The sequence below is a fragment of the Grampus griseus genome, assembly GCF_964374135.1.
Source record: "Grampus griseus genome assembly, chromosome: 3".
Taxonomy (NCBI): domain Eukaryota; kingdom Metazoa; phylum Chordata; class Mammalia; order Artiodactyla; family Delphinidae; genus Grampus; species Grampus griseus.
Window position 1 is genome coordinate 28,985,890 of NC_139019.1, and position 13,497 is coordinate 28,999,386.

The window sequence follows — 13,497 nt, forward strand, 5'->3', positions numbered from 1 at the left end:
CCTGGAAAATATGACACATAAAAGAAAAGGTCATATCTGCTTCAATAGAAAAGACCTCAAGAATTTTGAAACAGAATTAAATTCTCACAGCATTATAGTTATTTGCCACAAATAATATGAACCTAAATCAATACTTGTTTGAAAATGTGTTGAGAAAGACATTAGAAGATTGCAAAACTGAGTTGTTGGCCAAGTTATGGGTAGTTGGTAAGAGTTAGGTGTCTTGGATGAAAGTTGAAAGGAAAGCACTAATTCTGAGCTTTCAGAATTGAGAAGGCATTGGGATGATGGAGAGATCAGGAGGTTTTGTGAAGGTGGTAACTGATGAGCTGGACCCTGAAGGACAGGTAGAATTGGCTGAGATAGGAAGCTGCCTTTTTTGCAAAGAGAGGACGTAGAGATGGGAAAAGTGGGATATAGTAAAGAAATGTGAGCAAGTTGTGCAAAGGGAATTTGTGGCTTACAGTTAAGTTTGGATTGAAGCTAGGTTGTAAAGAACCTCCAATGGGGTCTTTTTCCTCCAGGACAGTGGCTCCAAAAATGTTTCCATCCCCACCTTACCTTCACCCTCCCTACATGAAAAGCCCTCTGATATTTTCTGTTCCATTGTATTCTTCACTGTTTCATTTTTAAAGAATTCTGACATGATCCACTATAGGAATTACATATTCTTTTAAGAGGTCAAAACCCACAGTCAGTAAATGCTGCTCTCGTGAAATTCATGAAAGTGTCTGAGTTGAAGAGTAGAGAAGGAATATGAATTGGACTGGTTGCAGAGAGTGACTAGAGGGGAAGAGACAGGGAAATCTGGCTTGGCTGCTAATTATGGGCACTAGGGGAAACATTTGTTGAATTAATGAATATAAAGTGAGCAAGGACATTGCAAAACATGTCGAGGAGAGGGAATGAGAGAATGATCTAAGGTGATGAGAGAGAAATGAAGAAATGCATGCAAGACATATGTAGAGGACCAAATAAGATTTTCTAAAAATCCGTCTATGTATATATACTTATGTATGTATAAATATTGAATTAGTAATAAATAAAATCAAAGCAGATTTATGAAATAAATGTCTCAAAAACTTATTGAAATATTATAAGCAAATCTAAACTACTCAAAACTAAGCCAACCAGCAGTGTAATGGAAAAATTCATATAGCCTCAGGAGAAAAGGGAAGAAATGTTTAGCATCTACCATGAGTCAGACATTAATATGTGCAATTTCTCATTTAATCCTCATAAATCTGTCAAACAAATATTGATGTCCTTGTTCTACAGACAAGGAACTGAGCCTCAGAAGTTAAGTAGTTTTTCCAAAGTCAAAAAACTAGTTAGATCAAAAGCAAACATCTAGAGCCAGGTGTGTCTGATTCCAAAGCTTGGGCTTTATTGATAGTGTAAAATTCTATTTATGAAAAAATGTTGCAATTATTTTTTAAAAGAATAAGGTATATTTCATTTCGGTACACAGCAGGACTTTTCAAGCCAACTTGTGGTCTCAAAATAACTCTTTGTAATCCATCCTGGACTATTTACAAAGAATAAATAAGGATTTATAAATAAATGACAGGTAACGTTTTAAAAAATAAATTTTTAATTTAGTTTTAAAATTGCTGTGATAGTTACGATTAAATGCAAGATCCAGATACACTAAAAATTTAATTAAAAAACAATAAGGATGCCATCTCAAGAACAGATGGGAAACTGTCCATTTCTTTAATCATCTCCTCTCCCAGCTGATTCCACATGGGGAAACAAACAAGTCACATATCATATTAATGCAAAACTCCAACATGAGCAGTGCTAGAAACCTTGCCCAGAGCTGGGATTTCAATGGAAAGACAATAGATTTAATGGTAAACTTGGAATAATAACTAAACTAGCAATTTCAAGAAAAAACACACAGTAAAATGCATGTATTTCAGTAATAGCTCAGTTTTCATTAATATTTTAATGTCAGATCACTTTCAAGTGGGATGCTTTAGGAACTGAAAAAAATTATCATGCTCTTTTTGTGAAATGAAAGACTTTGCCTTAATTTTGTAGTGTCTGTTCTTCATTTCTCTAAATTCTGTATAAAAACTTCTTTTCCAAAATACCACATTGGCAGACTGGGAGCTGGGTTCCAAACACAAACACTATAAATAACTCTTTGAAACAAACAACAAACAACAACCAAACAGCTCCTACAGATGGGCACAGAAATATTTTGCTCTGACATGGGAATAATAGCACATAGCTATGGATTGTTTATGAGCTCAGGCATTCTCTTCTGGTGCAGCTGTGGAATTCGATGCACCCTCATCTACATCCTTCCCCAAAAGTAATTTTCTCAGCAATCTAGAAAACATTGGTTTCTATCCCCCAGGCTTTATAGACTGAAATTAAAGCTTGGAACTTCTTAATAAATGTGTAACACTAGTCTTCGGTTTAAATATACTACTGGGATGACAAGCAGCAGGAGTGTCTTGGAGGTCATTTCCAGGCAGGTATTCATCCCTTAGAAGCATTTTCAGGGATGACTTATTTCCAATGGATAAAGGTTTATTAGATATATTCCCTCAAGCTATAGAGGCTGTTTTCCGAATTTGGATAACTCTAATGTGAGACATATCAAATGCATCAGGCTCCAATTCTGTTGGCAATAAATCTCCCTCAGAATTCCCATTGTATTTAGTTATGCCTGCTGTGTTGGATGTGAGGAAACTCATGGGATAGGAGATTTCAAAGTTAAGTAAAGCCAACAGTGAAATAGTACTAAACTTTTATCCAATCAGGACACATGGATCAATTTCAGATTAATCCTAAAAGACATTTCTTCTATTAGGACATTACTGTTATTATTCTTACAGTTTAAAAGAATCATAATTTGATGTATCCAAGCTTTTAGGGGGGAAATTCCTTATATTTGTGACATACATATATATACTATTATATATGTATATAATTTTTCCCATTATTCTATCTAAACCTGTAGAAATTATTAAAGGAAAATTTTTCTTACCATTGTTAAAGACCATAAGGAAGACTTTATTCAAGGGACTACTGCAGTGAGGTTTTGCAGTAGGGGATAGAGTTTGGGCTCAATTCTGAATACAACAAGGAAAAGTGGGGATTTACAGCCAAGGAGCAGGGTTGGGTCTATGGGTGGAAAACTACTAAGAGGAAACAGCAGGGCTAAAGGCTAAACTTACTTGACAGGATTCTTGCTGAAGACAGGCCAGAATGATCAGCTATCAAGGGTGAGGAATGAGGTATTAGATCAGATATGGGTGGGGGATTTTCACTAAACTGATCCAGCAGGATTTTTGCTAAAACTTGACAAAGGGGCCAAGGACAGAGTTCAAGGTGGGACCTCAGAGGGAAGAGGGCTCAGAGGAGGCTGACTCGGGTTTGGGCAAAGTGAGAGTCTTTCTCAAAATACAATTTAAAATATTACCTGGAAGGCAAAACTGACCAGAAAAGAAGCTCATTAAACATTCACCTCTCAAAACAATATAAAGATGTGAATTACCCTAAATGTTAGTTCTGTCACCACCACCGACAAAACTTGAATGCTTCCTGCGGGTCAGGACCTATACCAGCTCTGGGATTAAAAGGTGAATAAGACCTATTCTGTCCCTGTCTGTGTAGCCCATACAATGTAGCAATTAAAACTGGCCATTAGAGTAGGACCTTCCATAGGTTTCTTTAAGAGACAAACAGGAAGAAAAGAATTCCCTTTCAATCAAGACTCTTTCTTTCCTTTCTGCTTGTCCAAGAACCCCTTGCTCAGTCCACTAGCTTCCCTGCTTCGCCCCTCCGCACCCCACTTCTGCTAACAGCGCTCTTGAAGGTCCGCACCGCCGTCCCCCGGCCTTCGAAGCCCACTGCGCTTGCGCACATCCAGGTCTTACCCGCCAGCAGGGGGCAAGTCACGATTTTCTGTCCTCCTCGGCTGGGCTCTGGCGCCCTTCTTCTCCCAGCCTTCTCCCTTAGCCCTGGCCTGGAGACGCTTCCTTAGCAACGGGTCGCCCTTGGCAACAGGAGGACGCGGGCGGGCTGACTGGGTTTCCCGCGCGTTCCTGGCACCTGCCTGCGGTGGGAGGCGCAGGCCGAGCCATGTCGGAGATCCTGTGCCAGTGGCTCAACCAGGAGTTGAAGGTGTCCCAGACCGTGAGTGAGTGTCACAGCCTGGGGAGAGCGGGCCGGGGGCGAGGGGGCCGCGGAGCCTGGAGCGCGGCGCGCTGATGGAAGGTGGCGGCGGGGCAGGGGCTAGCTGCCCGCTCCGGCTCACCTCAGCCGCTGCAGGGCTTCTCCCGCCTCCGCTCTGCCGCTCAGAGGTATCCATCATCACGGTGGTCCCAATCCCGCAGGTTCTGACCTACCGTGGTGCTCAGCCATCAGAGGCTTCAGGGAGGGCTCCCTTGCTCCTTTGGAGAGAAGAATTTTCTAGACTCTATCGTCTGGCCCTGACATTGCTCCTTTCACACTCAAGCGTGGTGTAGTACTAAGCCAACGAAGTATGAAGCCTGAAAGCCAGCTACCGCGCTACTGAATGTGTGCCCCGGGACAAGTTACAACACCTTCTCCTTCTTCCGGTGTGTTTCCTCCAGTATAAAACAGAGCCAGCCATACTTGCCATACCTAACTGCCTCGCAGGAGAGGAGGGTGTGTGAAATGAGTTAATGCAGAATCTGTTAACTTTTACAAATTTCAGCAGTCTTAGCTCAAATGTACACATTAGCTGCTTCTGACCACTTTTCACTCTTCCCAAAGCTGACCTTCTTCACTAACCTGATTTTCCCCGAGCCATGAAGTTGCCGCCCCAAGTTTCTAAATCTCACAACCACAGAGGCAGTTTTACATGTTGGCACCTTCTGTGACAACCAAAATTCCAGAATAGCACTACCCCCCCCCCCATTCAACTTCTTTCTGTTGTCTCTTAAGCAGTTCATTTTCCAGCTGGTAATGTTTTTGCTCAAAGCAAGATGTTTTCAGACCGAATCATTTCAGTCTGTTTTTCCCAGAAGCATCCTTGCATAATGCCAACTTGCTACCAGAGGGGCAATAGTGCCAACTCAACCTTAAGTCTTAAGTCATCCACAGAATTTGCTAGATCAGTCGTGTCTCTGCAGCCACACAGTATTTGTTATCAGCGTTTAAGATCTTTAACTTTTGGAGCTTCTCCAGTTGCCTTTCTTGAGGCATAAAACCCGGATTTTTTCTTTGCCAAACCACCACCGGCACATGCCCAGAATCGCAGTAACTTTTTTCCCCAGGATTCTATGATCATCCCATGTGTCTCTGACTGTTCCTCACCTAAAATACGATGCTGATCTCAGGGTGGCGTTTAGCATTTTTCTTTTCATATTTCTTTCTCACCATAGGAGCCAAAATGTAATAACATGCCCTTAAGATACACTCTTCCGAAGAAAAGCAGTTATAAATTGCTGAGTTTAATTTGGTTTATTTACTTGATTAATAAAAACCGCACCCTTTGCTCAAGTCCCTAAGACTCTGTTGTATATTGAAACACTTCTGAGAAAAGTAAATAAAATTCATAAGAAATATAGAAAAACAGTAGTATGCCATTCTAATTGTAATCAGTTTGGGAATTTTGGTTTTGAGAGGAGGAGGAAGAATTACTTCATTCCGTAAATATTAAAAGACTGGAGACTTTTTAAGTAAGAATTTAAATAACATAAACTATAAATGGAAAATTCCCAGTGTTTGCTTTCCCGAAGCATAACAGCTGCAGTATTCTGCATCCCATTCACTAGCAATACATATTCATTTTTTGATCCGAGTTGCTAAGAGGAGCCTAAAAAGAGAGAGACAATCCCCTAAGTAACCAAATTCCATATTGTAAAAGGCTTTTCTGACTATAGGGCACACATTCAACTGTGTTTGGAAACAAACAAGATAGGATTTGTGCACCTAAGAAGCACACTGCCAGTTGATTTCTGTCATTAGATAAGCCATCCTATGGTGTACAATGGAAGGCTTAGAATGGTTTAGAGGAACTCTTACGGAAGGACTGTTAAGTGGGTACAACCTCTGGGGAAAGTAATTGGGCAATTGCTGGATAAGGATCCTGTTAAGAGCAAGGATTTGGAGGCCAGACTGTTTAGGTTGAAATCACTTATTCACACTTCCTAGCTAGTGACCTTGGGCAATTTATTTACCTAAATTTTATGATATTCAAAATAGGGGTAATAATAATATCGCATTGAGTTGTGTCAAGACTAAATGAGATAATAAATGTAAAACATTTAGAATAGTCCCTGAGACATAGTAATGCCAAGTCTTCCTTTACAGAAACTATCATACAAAAATAAAATCACCAATATGTAAGGACATTTGAACAAGGATGTTTATTGCTACATGGATGGTAGGGGCAAAAAGAAAAAAAATGCAAACAGTTTGAATACCCTTCAGTAGCAGAATACTTGGGTAGATGATGCTATGGATTGCTATGCAGTTGTTAGAACAAATGAGTTAGTTGCTATAACTTTTGACCTAAAGAATGCTCAAGTAGGGCTTCCCTGGTGGCGCAGTGGTTGGGAGTCCGCCTGCCGATGCAGGGGACACGGGTTCGTGCCCCGGTCCACGAGGATCCCACATGCCGCGGAGCGGCTGGGCCCGTGAGCCATGGCCGCTGAGCCTGCGCGTCCGGAGCCTGTGCTCCGCAGCGGGAGAGGCCACAAAGGTGAGAGGCCCGTGTACCGCAAAAAAAAAAAAAAAAAAAGAATGCTCAAGTAAAACACAAAATTTATAGCTTATTGTAACCAGTATAATTTCATTGTTGCATGAGGATGTGTGAGAGAAGAGTGTGGAGAGGCATATACTGGGCTGTTGACATACACAGGACTCTTCATTTTGTGGTTTGTGTAAGCATAGAGAGAAGTGTGGAAGGATATAAACCAGTGTATTGGTATTGGTTACCCTGGGAAAGAAGATTGCTGGCTTTTTTTTTTGTACATCTGTGTTATTTGGCTTTTTGCTTAAATATAAAATTAAAGAAGTAGATCAAACATCACATGACAAAATAGGAGAAAAAGAGGTTTAACATTTTGGTTGAAATATAGTAAGTATCTTGAAGTATTGGAGGGTTACATAAGAGTTATTTTCTCTAATAAAGTTTATAAATGGAAGAAGAAGAAGAATAAAAGTTATCCCTTCTTGAACACTTAGGTACTTACACCAGACGCCGTGCTAAGCCTTTTACATGGGTTTTCTTTTTTAATCTTTAAAAAAGCTCTAAGAGGCATTGTCCCAGTTGTACAGATGAGTAAAAGAGGCTGAGTGAGCTTGGTAATTTGTTCAGGGTCACCCATCTAGTAGGTACTAGAACTAGAATTTGAAGCTAGATCTTTGACTAGTGCTCTTAGGCACTGTATTATATATTAGAGTGTATGCTTAAGGAATATATTTAAAAAAAAATTTACCCTCCCAAGTGTATTCATTTGAGCTCCTTTTAATGAGGATTATTGTCCATTTTGAAATCACAAGCAGTACAGAAATTCAACCCCCCAGGCATGTTGTAACTTCACAGGGCATAACCTAATTCCTAGATGCTTAAATGACAAAGGTGGATTTATTGATGTTTTTAAAAAGTGGTTCAGTCCATATGTTGCTTGCTGGGACAGAGAAAACAGAATGAGAATGCCAAGTGAATGCATTGCTGTCATTGGAGAGGTAGCTAAAGCCGATTGATTTCTGGATTATTCTGAAAGGTAGAAGTCAATTTGGATAAAACACCTCATGTTGAATTTTGTATTGTCTGCACTACCCTGAATATCAGCAGTAAGAAAATGAATTTCAATGATCCTCAGTTGAGAATAGTCTCCCTCCACTTAATGAGGTTTCTGGGAGTCACCAGAGGCTTGATTAGTGTCAACACCTGACACTACATCTATGACAACATCTATGTTGCTAAAGCTAAGGATCTCCAGTGAGTTAAGTTTAACAAAACCATTTGACCTGGAAAATAATGCTTAGACGTATATGTTAATGAAATGTCTTAAAATACAAAAAGTTGTTCAACATAAAATCACATCTGAAATTCAAGCAATTATTTTTATAACAAAAATAAGCAAAATAGAATAATGTTACTAAGAGATCTGCTGTAAAATTCTTTACAAACTCTCAGTTATTTTCAAGAATAAGCATTGCCTCTGTTTTACAAAACGCCTGTGAATACACTGTAAGAGGAAACTGGCATCAGAATGTCATAACTAAACATTCTCCACAAATGAGTAGAAGCATTTGAATTCCATGTACTGAACAGATCAGATTCTTTGTAAAAATGGATGCATAAGACAGTCCATATGATTTTGGATTTTGGATGGAGCTATATTGAAAATTGTAAATACCTCATTATGCATATTTTTATTGTTTCAATAGTCTTAAACCTTGTTATCAATAGTAACAAGGAACCAATAAAGAGAAAACTGAGTTAAGAAAGTTTAGTATCCCTAAGTCTTGATTTTGTAGTAGCCAAATTATAAATAATGATCTCTAGTCGCAATTTTATACCCTGAGAAGTAATAATAATTGCTATATATTTGGGAGGATATCTAATGAGATTGCAAATGGAAAATATCTACCACAGTGCCTATCATCTATACTAGAGCTAGATACTCAAATATTATTTCAACCACTTTTCTGCCTCTCACTTTAGAAGTATGTCTATTATAGTGTCTGTCACATAATAGGCACTTAGTAAATAATTGTCTATTACATGAGAATGTATGAGTGAGACAAAAGTAGGGCAAAGTATTGTTTTTGACCGAAACTTATGGATTTGTTCATCTCAAAAAGGTCACCCTGGGTGCTTTGATCCTCACCTTTGTGATTTCAGAAGCTCTGCTTTCTTACTTAAAGCAACTTCTTAGGAATTGTCACATGCTAACAGAAATTACATTCTGCTGATTTTATCAGCTACAGTACCAATTCATCATGTGGAAAAGGACAGCAGAATAATGTATACTGGCAATGGAAAGTAATGCATGTCTTGGTGGGCTGGTACACTCAGGAGGAGACCAAATTTATAGATCAGATTGCTCCTTGACAGTTAGAAATTAGACATTACCAAAAGAATCCTCAAATCAAGCTAATACTTGATGTGTTTTACTTTTCTGCTCTAGAGATATTTTATCTAGATATCAGTGAGTGGTTAGATTCGATTAGATTAAGTTAGATTAGATTAAAGTCAGATTCCCTCCTTCTCTCCCCCCAGTGCTTGGGGAAATCATACTGTTCAATGATACTTTCCAGTGTTACTGCTACTACAAAAGCTTCTAAAATTATGATATTTGTGTATTTTTCTTCCATTGCAGCATATCTCTATTCTGAATAAGTTTAATACATTTCAAGATTATCATTTACATGATGCATACAAAATTTAAATAGATAAATTATTGTGAGTTTTAAGAGATGGCCTATATTCCTTGTTAATTGGGTTTATAAGTGGGTTTCCATAGGTGGCTAAGTCTGTCCTTTTGTATTAAATCTCAGTAGTTTTTGTTTTAGAGAGTGATATTTTCTACTGATATCCCAAATTTTAGGGACATCCTTAATTTGGACCCCCTTGTGCACTGACTAACTAACCCCTTGTGCACTAACTATACTTAATCTGGGTTCCCTTGTACACTAACTAAAGGTCTTATGTCCACATTTTTTCAAAAGTACCAAATTTTATTTTAAGAAAAAAATAGAGATATCAAAAAATCCTATTGAATATTTATTTATATACCATATTTTATAATGTATTGTAGTGACCTTTTATTAGCCTGTGACGTATCATAGAGACATAAAATTTTAGATCTGAAAAAGAATCTTAGACATCATTTAATTCTTCTTTGGCACGTGAGGAAATCAGATCAGATATGTGTAGAGATTTGTTTAGGGTTATACAACTAGGTAGTGGAAAGTTAGTAGCAGATTCTGAGTATGCTGACTTTTAGTTCATTCCCCTTTCCCCCAGGTATTATTAAACCACACATTTTCTCATACTTTAGCCTTTCAGGGTCATTAGGAAATACATGGTTTGTCATGTAATGTAACAAATTATTTGATATTTCCTGGTTGGTTCAGCAGCATTTTCCTTGATTGAAATTTGGCCTCTGTTGACTAGAAATTGAGACAGCAAATCTAATAACGGAAGACTTGTATAAATCAATGTCAAAATTTTAAGATATGAAGTTCCAAGAATGCCACCCAAAATTTTAACCATTAAAGAAGGTTATATAATATAGCAATTGAGATTTTGTTTCAGATAGTAAATCTTGAGAATTATGATGAAGTCTTCAAAGGAGAAAATTATAAAAATTGATCATCCTATTCTGGTACTGGAAGAAAAGAAATTGTCAAGGTCCTCCAGCCAAAGAGCACAGGATACACCTGTAGTTGAACAAAATTGAGTTACTGACTTGTTGCAACACATACCGTGAGGAACTGTGGGGCTTCTCTAGAAGAGGATGTTAGAAAGGCCTTATAGCATTTGGGTTTGTATTAGGTGTTTTGTGGGGAGGGCTCAAGGAAGCAGCGCTTTGCTCTGAATTGGAACCTGTAAAGGGAGCATAGACAACTCTATGATTGGATATCTTAACAAAACTTATCTAGGAAGTGGGGAGAGCAAAGCAAGGAAAAAGAAAAAGCAGCAACCACTCATATCAGTCAGAATAGGGGGATGATATTTGATCATTTTTTGTGTTTTGGCCAATACTGTTTCGGGCTGAGTTCAGACATGATTACAGAGAGATTTTGTTTCTGTCTTAATCCATCAGGGTCACTGAGTAGCCTTGTCTGGTGTTGGTGTGATGTGAAATTATGTTCGGCAGAAGGCCGAGGTCTAGCTGTGAGTGCTGGGCAAACTCCTAGCAACACCAGGGCCTAATTGGGCCAGGCCAGTACCCAGCCACCAGCAGCTGCTTTTCTCTCTCAAATGAAAGTAAATTTGCTTGGCTTTTTTTTTTTTACATCTTTATTGGAGTATAATTGCTTTACAATGGTGTGTTAGTTTCTGCTTTATAACAAAGTGAATCAGTTATACATACACATATGTTCCCATATCTCTTCCCTCTTGCATCTCCCTCCCTCTCACCCTCCCTATCCCACCCTTCCAGGCGTCACAAAGCACCGAGCTGATCTCCCTGTGCTATGCGGCTGCTTCCCACTAGCTATCTATTTTATGTTTGGTAGTGTATATATGTCCATACCTCTCTCTCTCTTTGTCACAGCTTACCCTTCCCCCTCCCCATATCCTCAAGTCCATTCTCTAGTAGGTCTGTGTCTTTATTCCTGTCTTACCCCTAGGTTCTTCATGACATTTTTTTTTCTTAAATTCCATATATATGTGTTAGCATACGGTATTGGTCTTTCTCTTTCTGACTTACTTCACTCTGTATGACAGACTCTAGGTCTATCCACCTCATTACAAATAGCTCAATTTCATTTCATTTTATGGTGAGTAATATTCCATTGTATATATGTGCCACCTCTTCTTTATCCATTCATCTGATGATGGACACTTAGGTTGTTTCCATCTCCAGGCTATTGTAAATAGAGCTGCAGTGAACATTTTGGTACATGACTCTTTTTGAATTATGGTTTTCTCAGGGTATATGCCCAGTAGTGGGATTGCTGGGTCATATGGTAGCTCTATGTGTAGTTTTTTAAGGAACCTCCATACTGTTCTCCATAGTGGCTGTTAAAATGTGGTTGTAAAGCAATTATACTCCAATAAAGATGTAAAAAAAAAAAAAAAAAACCTAGGCTAGGTCTTTGATCTTCTAGTGAAGGAGGAGCAAAGGGCACTTAGCATAGAATGTGTAGGTCTATAGCCCCTTGTCTACAATCCGCAAATCCCCAAATCTCTTTAGTCATTTGGTGGCAAAACTTGACCAGAAATGCTGTGAGGCTACGTTTTGTCTTTATTTCTCCCACTCAAATGGTTTGCTGTAAAAATCAACTATGTCTGATTACATGTGCTTCCCCAGACTGGCGAGAGTGTTATAGCTTACCTGGCCCCAAGAGTAGGCCTGTATCTGAATTTAAGGATAGGGTCAACTATTTGTTCTCTGAGTACTGAGTTACCTTTAGATAAAGATGTTTGTACTGTAGTCATTGAGGATCTATTACTGAGCTTAACAGTTGTGTAATTGATATAACCTGTTGTCTTAGATTAGGAGGCAGTAATAATAACAATAAAATGATCACTGAGCACTTACTATATGCCAGGAATTATGCTACGCACTTTACATGGAATTATCTCATTTAATTCTCAAACCAACTCTCAGGAGGTAGAACCCATCATTCTCTCTCTTTTAAAGACAGGACACTGAGGCTGTGTAACTATCCAAGGTCTTAGGGCTTATAAATGGTGAAAGAGTCAAACTAGAGAATATATCTCCAGAGCCTGTGCTCTCCTCATTACCATTTGGAATGTAGAAGGCTTATCTTCTTTTGTGCTTTCTCCAGCTGGCTCAGGTGGAGAAACACATAGACCATTTTGCCCTCTGTCCCAGCCTAAGGTAGACAAAGGCCCACATCAAAGATTTCAGCAAATGAAAATGATGGGTATCAGATCTGAGGCTTGGAAGACTGGAGGCATGGCTGAGTGGCTGCTGAACAACGTTTCCCAGATGTAGATCATTTTAGAGCTCAGGGTGAAGAACGTCACTGGGGTCCCATGGTTCATGTATTTCTCATATTCTGCATTGCTCCTTATCCTAGAGTCAACCCACCTCTTCTTCCCTGTAGGTAATTCCAGTTGTGAGTGCAAATTAACTTATAGAGGTGGCCGTCATGAAGTTAGTCATGGTATTCCAGAACATGTACTGGGAAGGAAAATTTGATAAACCAAAGGGAAAAAAATAATCTTTCCTTTGAGTTTTCTTTTCTCCTTACTGTTTCCCTCCCCTCGCCTCTCTCCATTTCTCTTTCTCTCTCTGGCTTCTTATCTTCCTTTCCATACTTTTTAATCTACATATTCCTGGTTATCTGCTCTTTCTTCATCTGATTTCTTGCATGTATTCTTCTTTTTCCTCCTCTTTCATTTTTTCTATGTGTTTTCTCTCTGTTACTTTTGCTATAGCTCTTCACTCATTATTCTCTTCTGTGTTCCTGGGGTGTAAAAAAAAAAAAAAGAAAAAAATCGGAGAGTGTCTAATACACACAGAGCTGCAGACACATGCTTTCATGCTTATTTATAGTAAACTACTTGACAGTGAAATAATGTGTTTACTGTTCTTCTTTGACCTTTATATCCAAAATGCCCCTATTTTAACCATATCAGAATTGCCTTATTAATAAGTCCTGCCACTTCAAAGGAAGTGAATTATGATTTTATTTTTCTAGTGACTCTTTGTAGCAAAGAGTTTGCTACAGACCATTTGCCTGATAAATTGAGAGTGATGGACTAGGATACAGTTATTCCCCAGTTATTCACAGGCTAGATTTCAGGTCTTCAGTCAACAGGAACAATAGGCAAAGGGCAAAATCCAGTGAGAG

General features: G+C 38.8%; 1 protein-coding gene across 1 annotated transcript in view; it reads left to right on the forward strand.

The window, feature by feature from the left end:
* Positions 1-4,101: 4,101 nt before the first annotated feature.
* Positions 4,102-13,497, forward strand: part of SPEF2 (sperm flagellar 2) — a gene marked incomplete at both ends in the record, with an annotated part of 174,444 nt that continues 165,048 nt past the window's right edge. The window contains one exon of the mRNA XM_082651380.1: positions 4,102-4,159. Coding sequence (XP_082507506.1) covers positions 4,102-4,159 — 58 coding nt within the window. The remainder of the gene's footprint in view (positions 4,160-13,497) is intronic.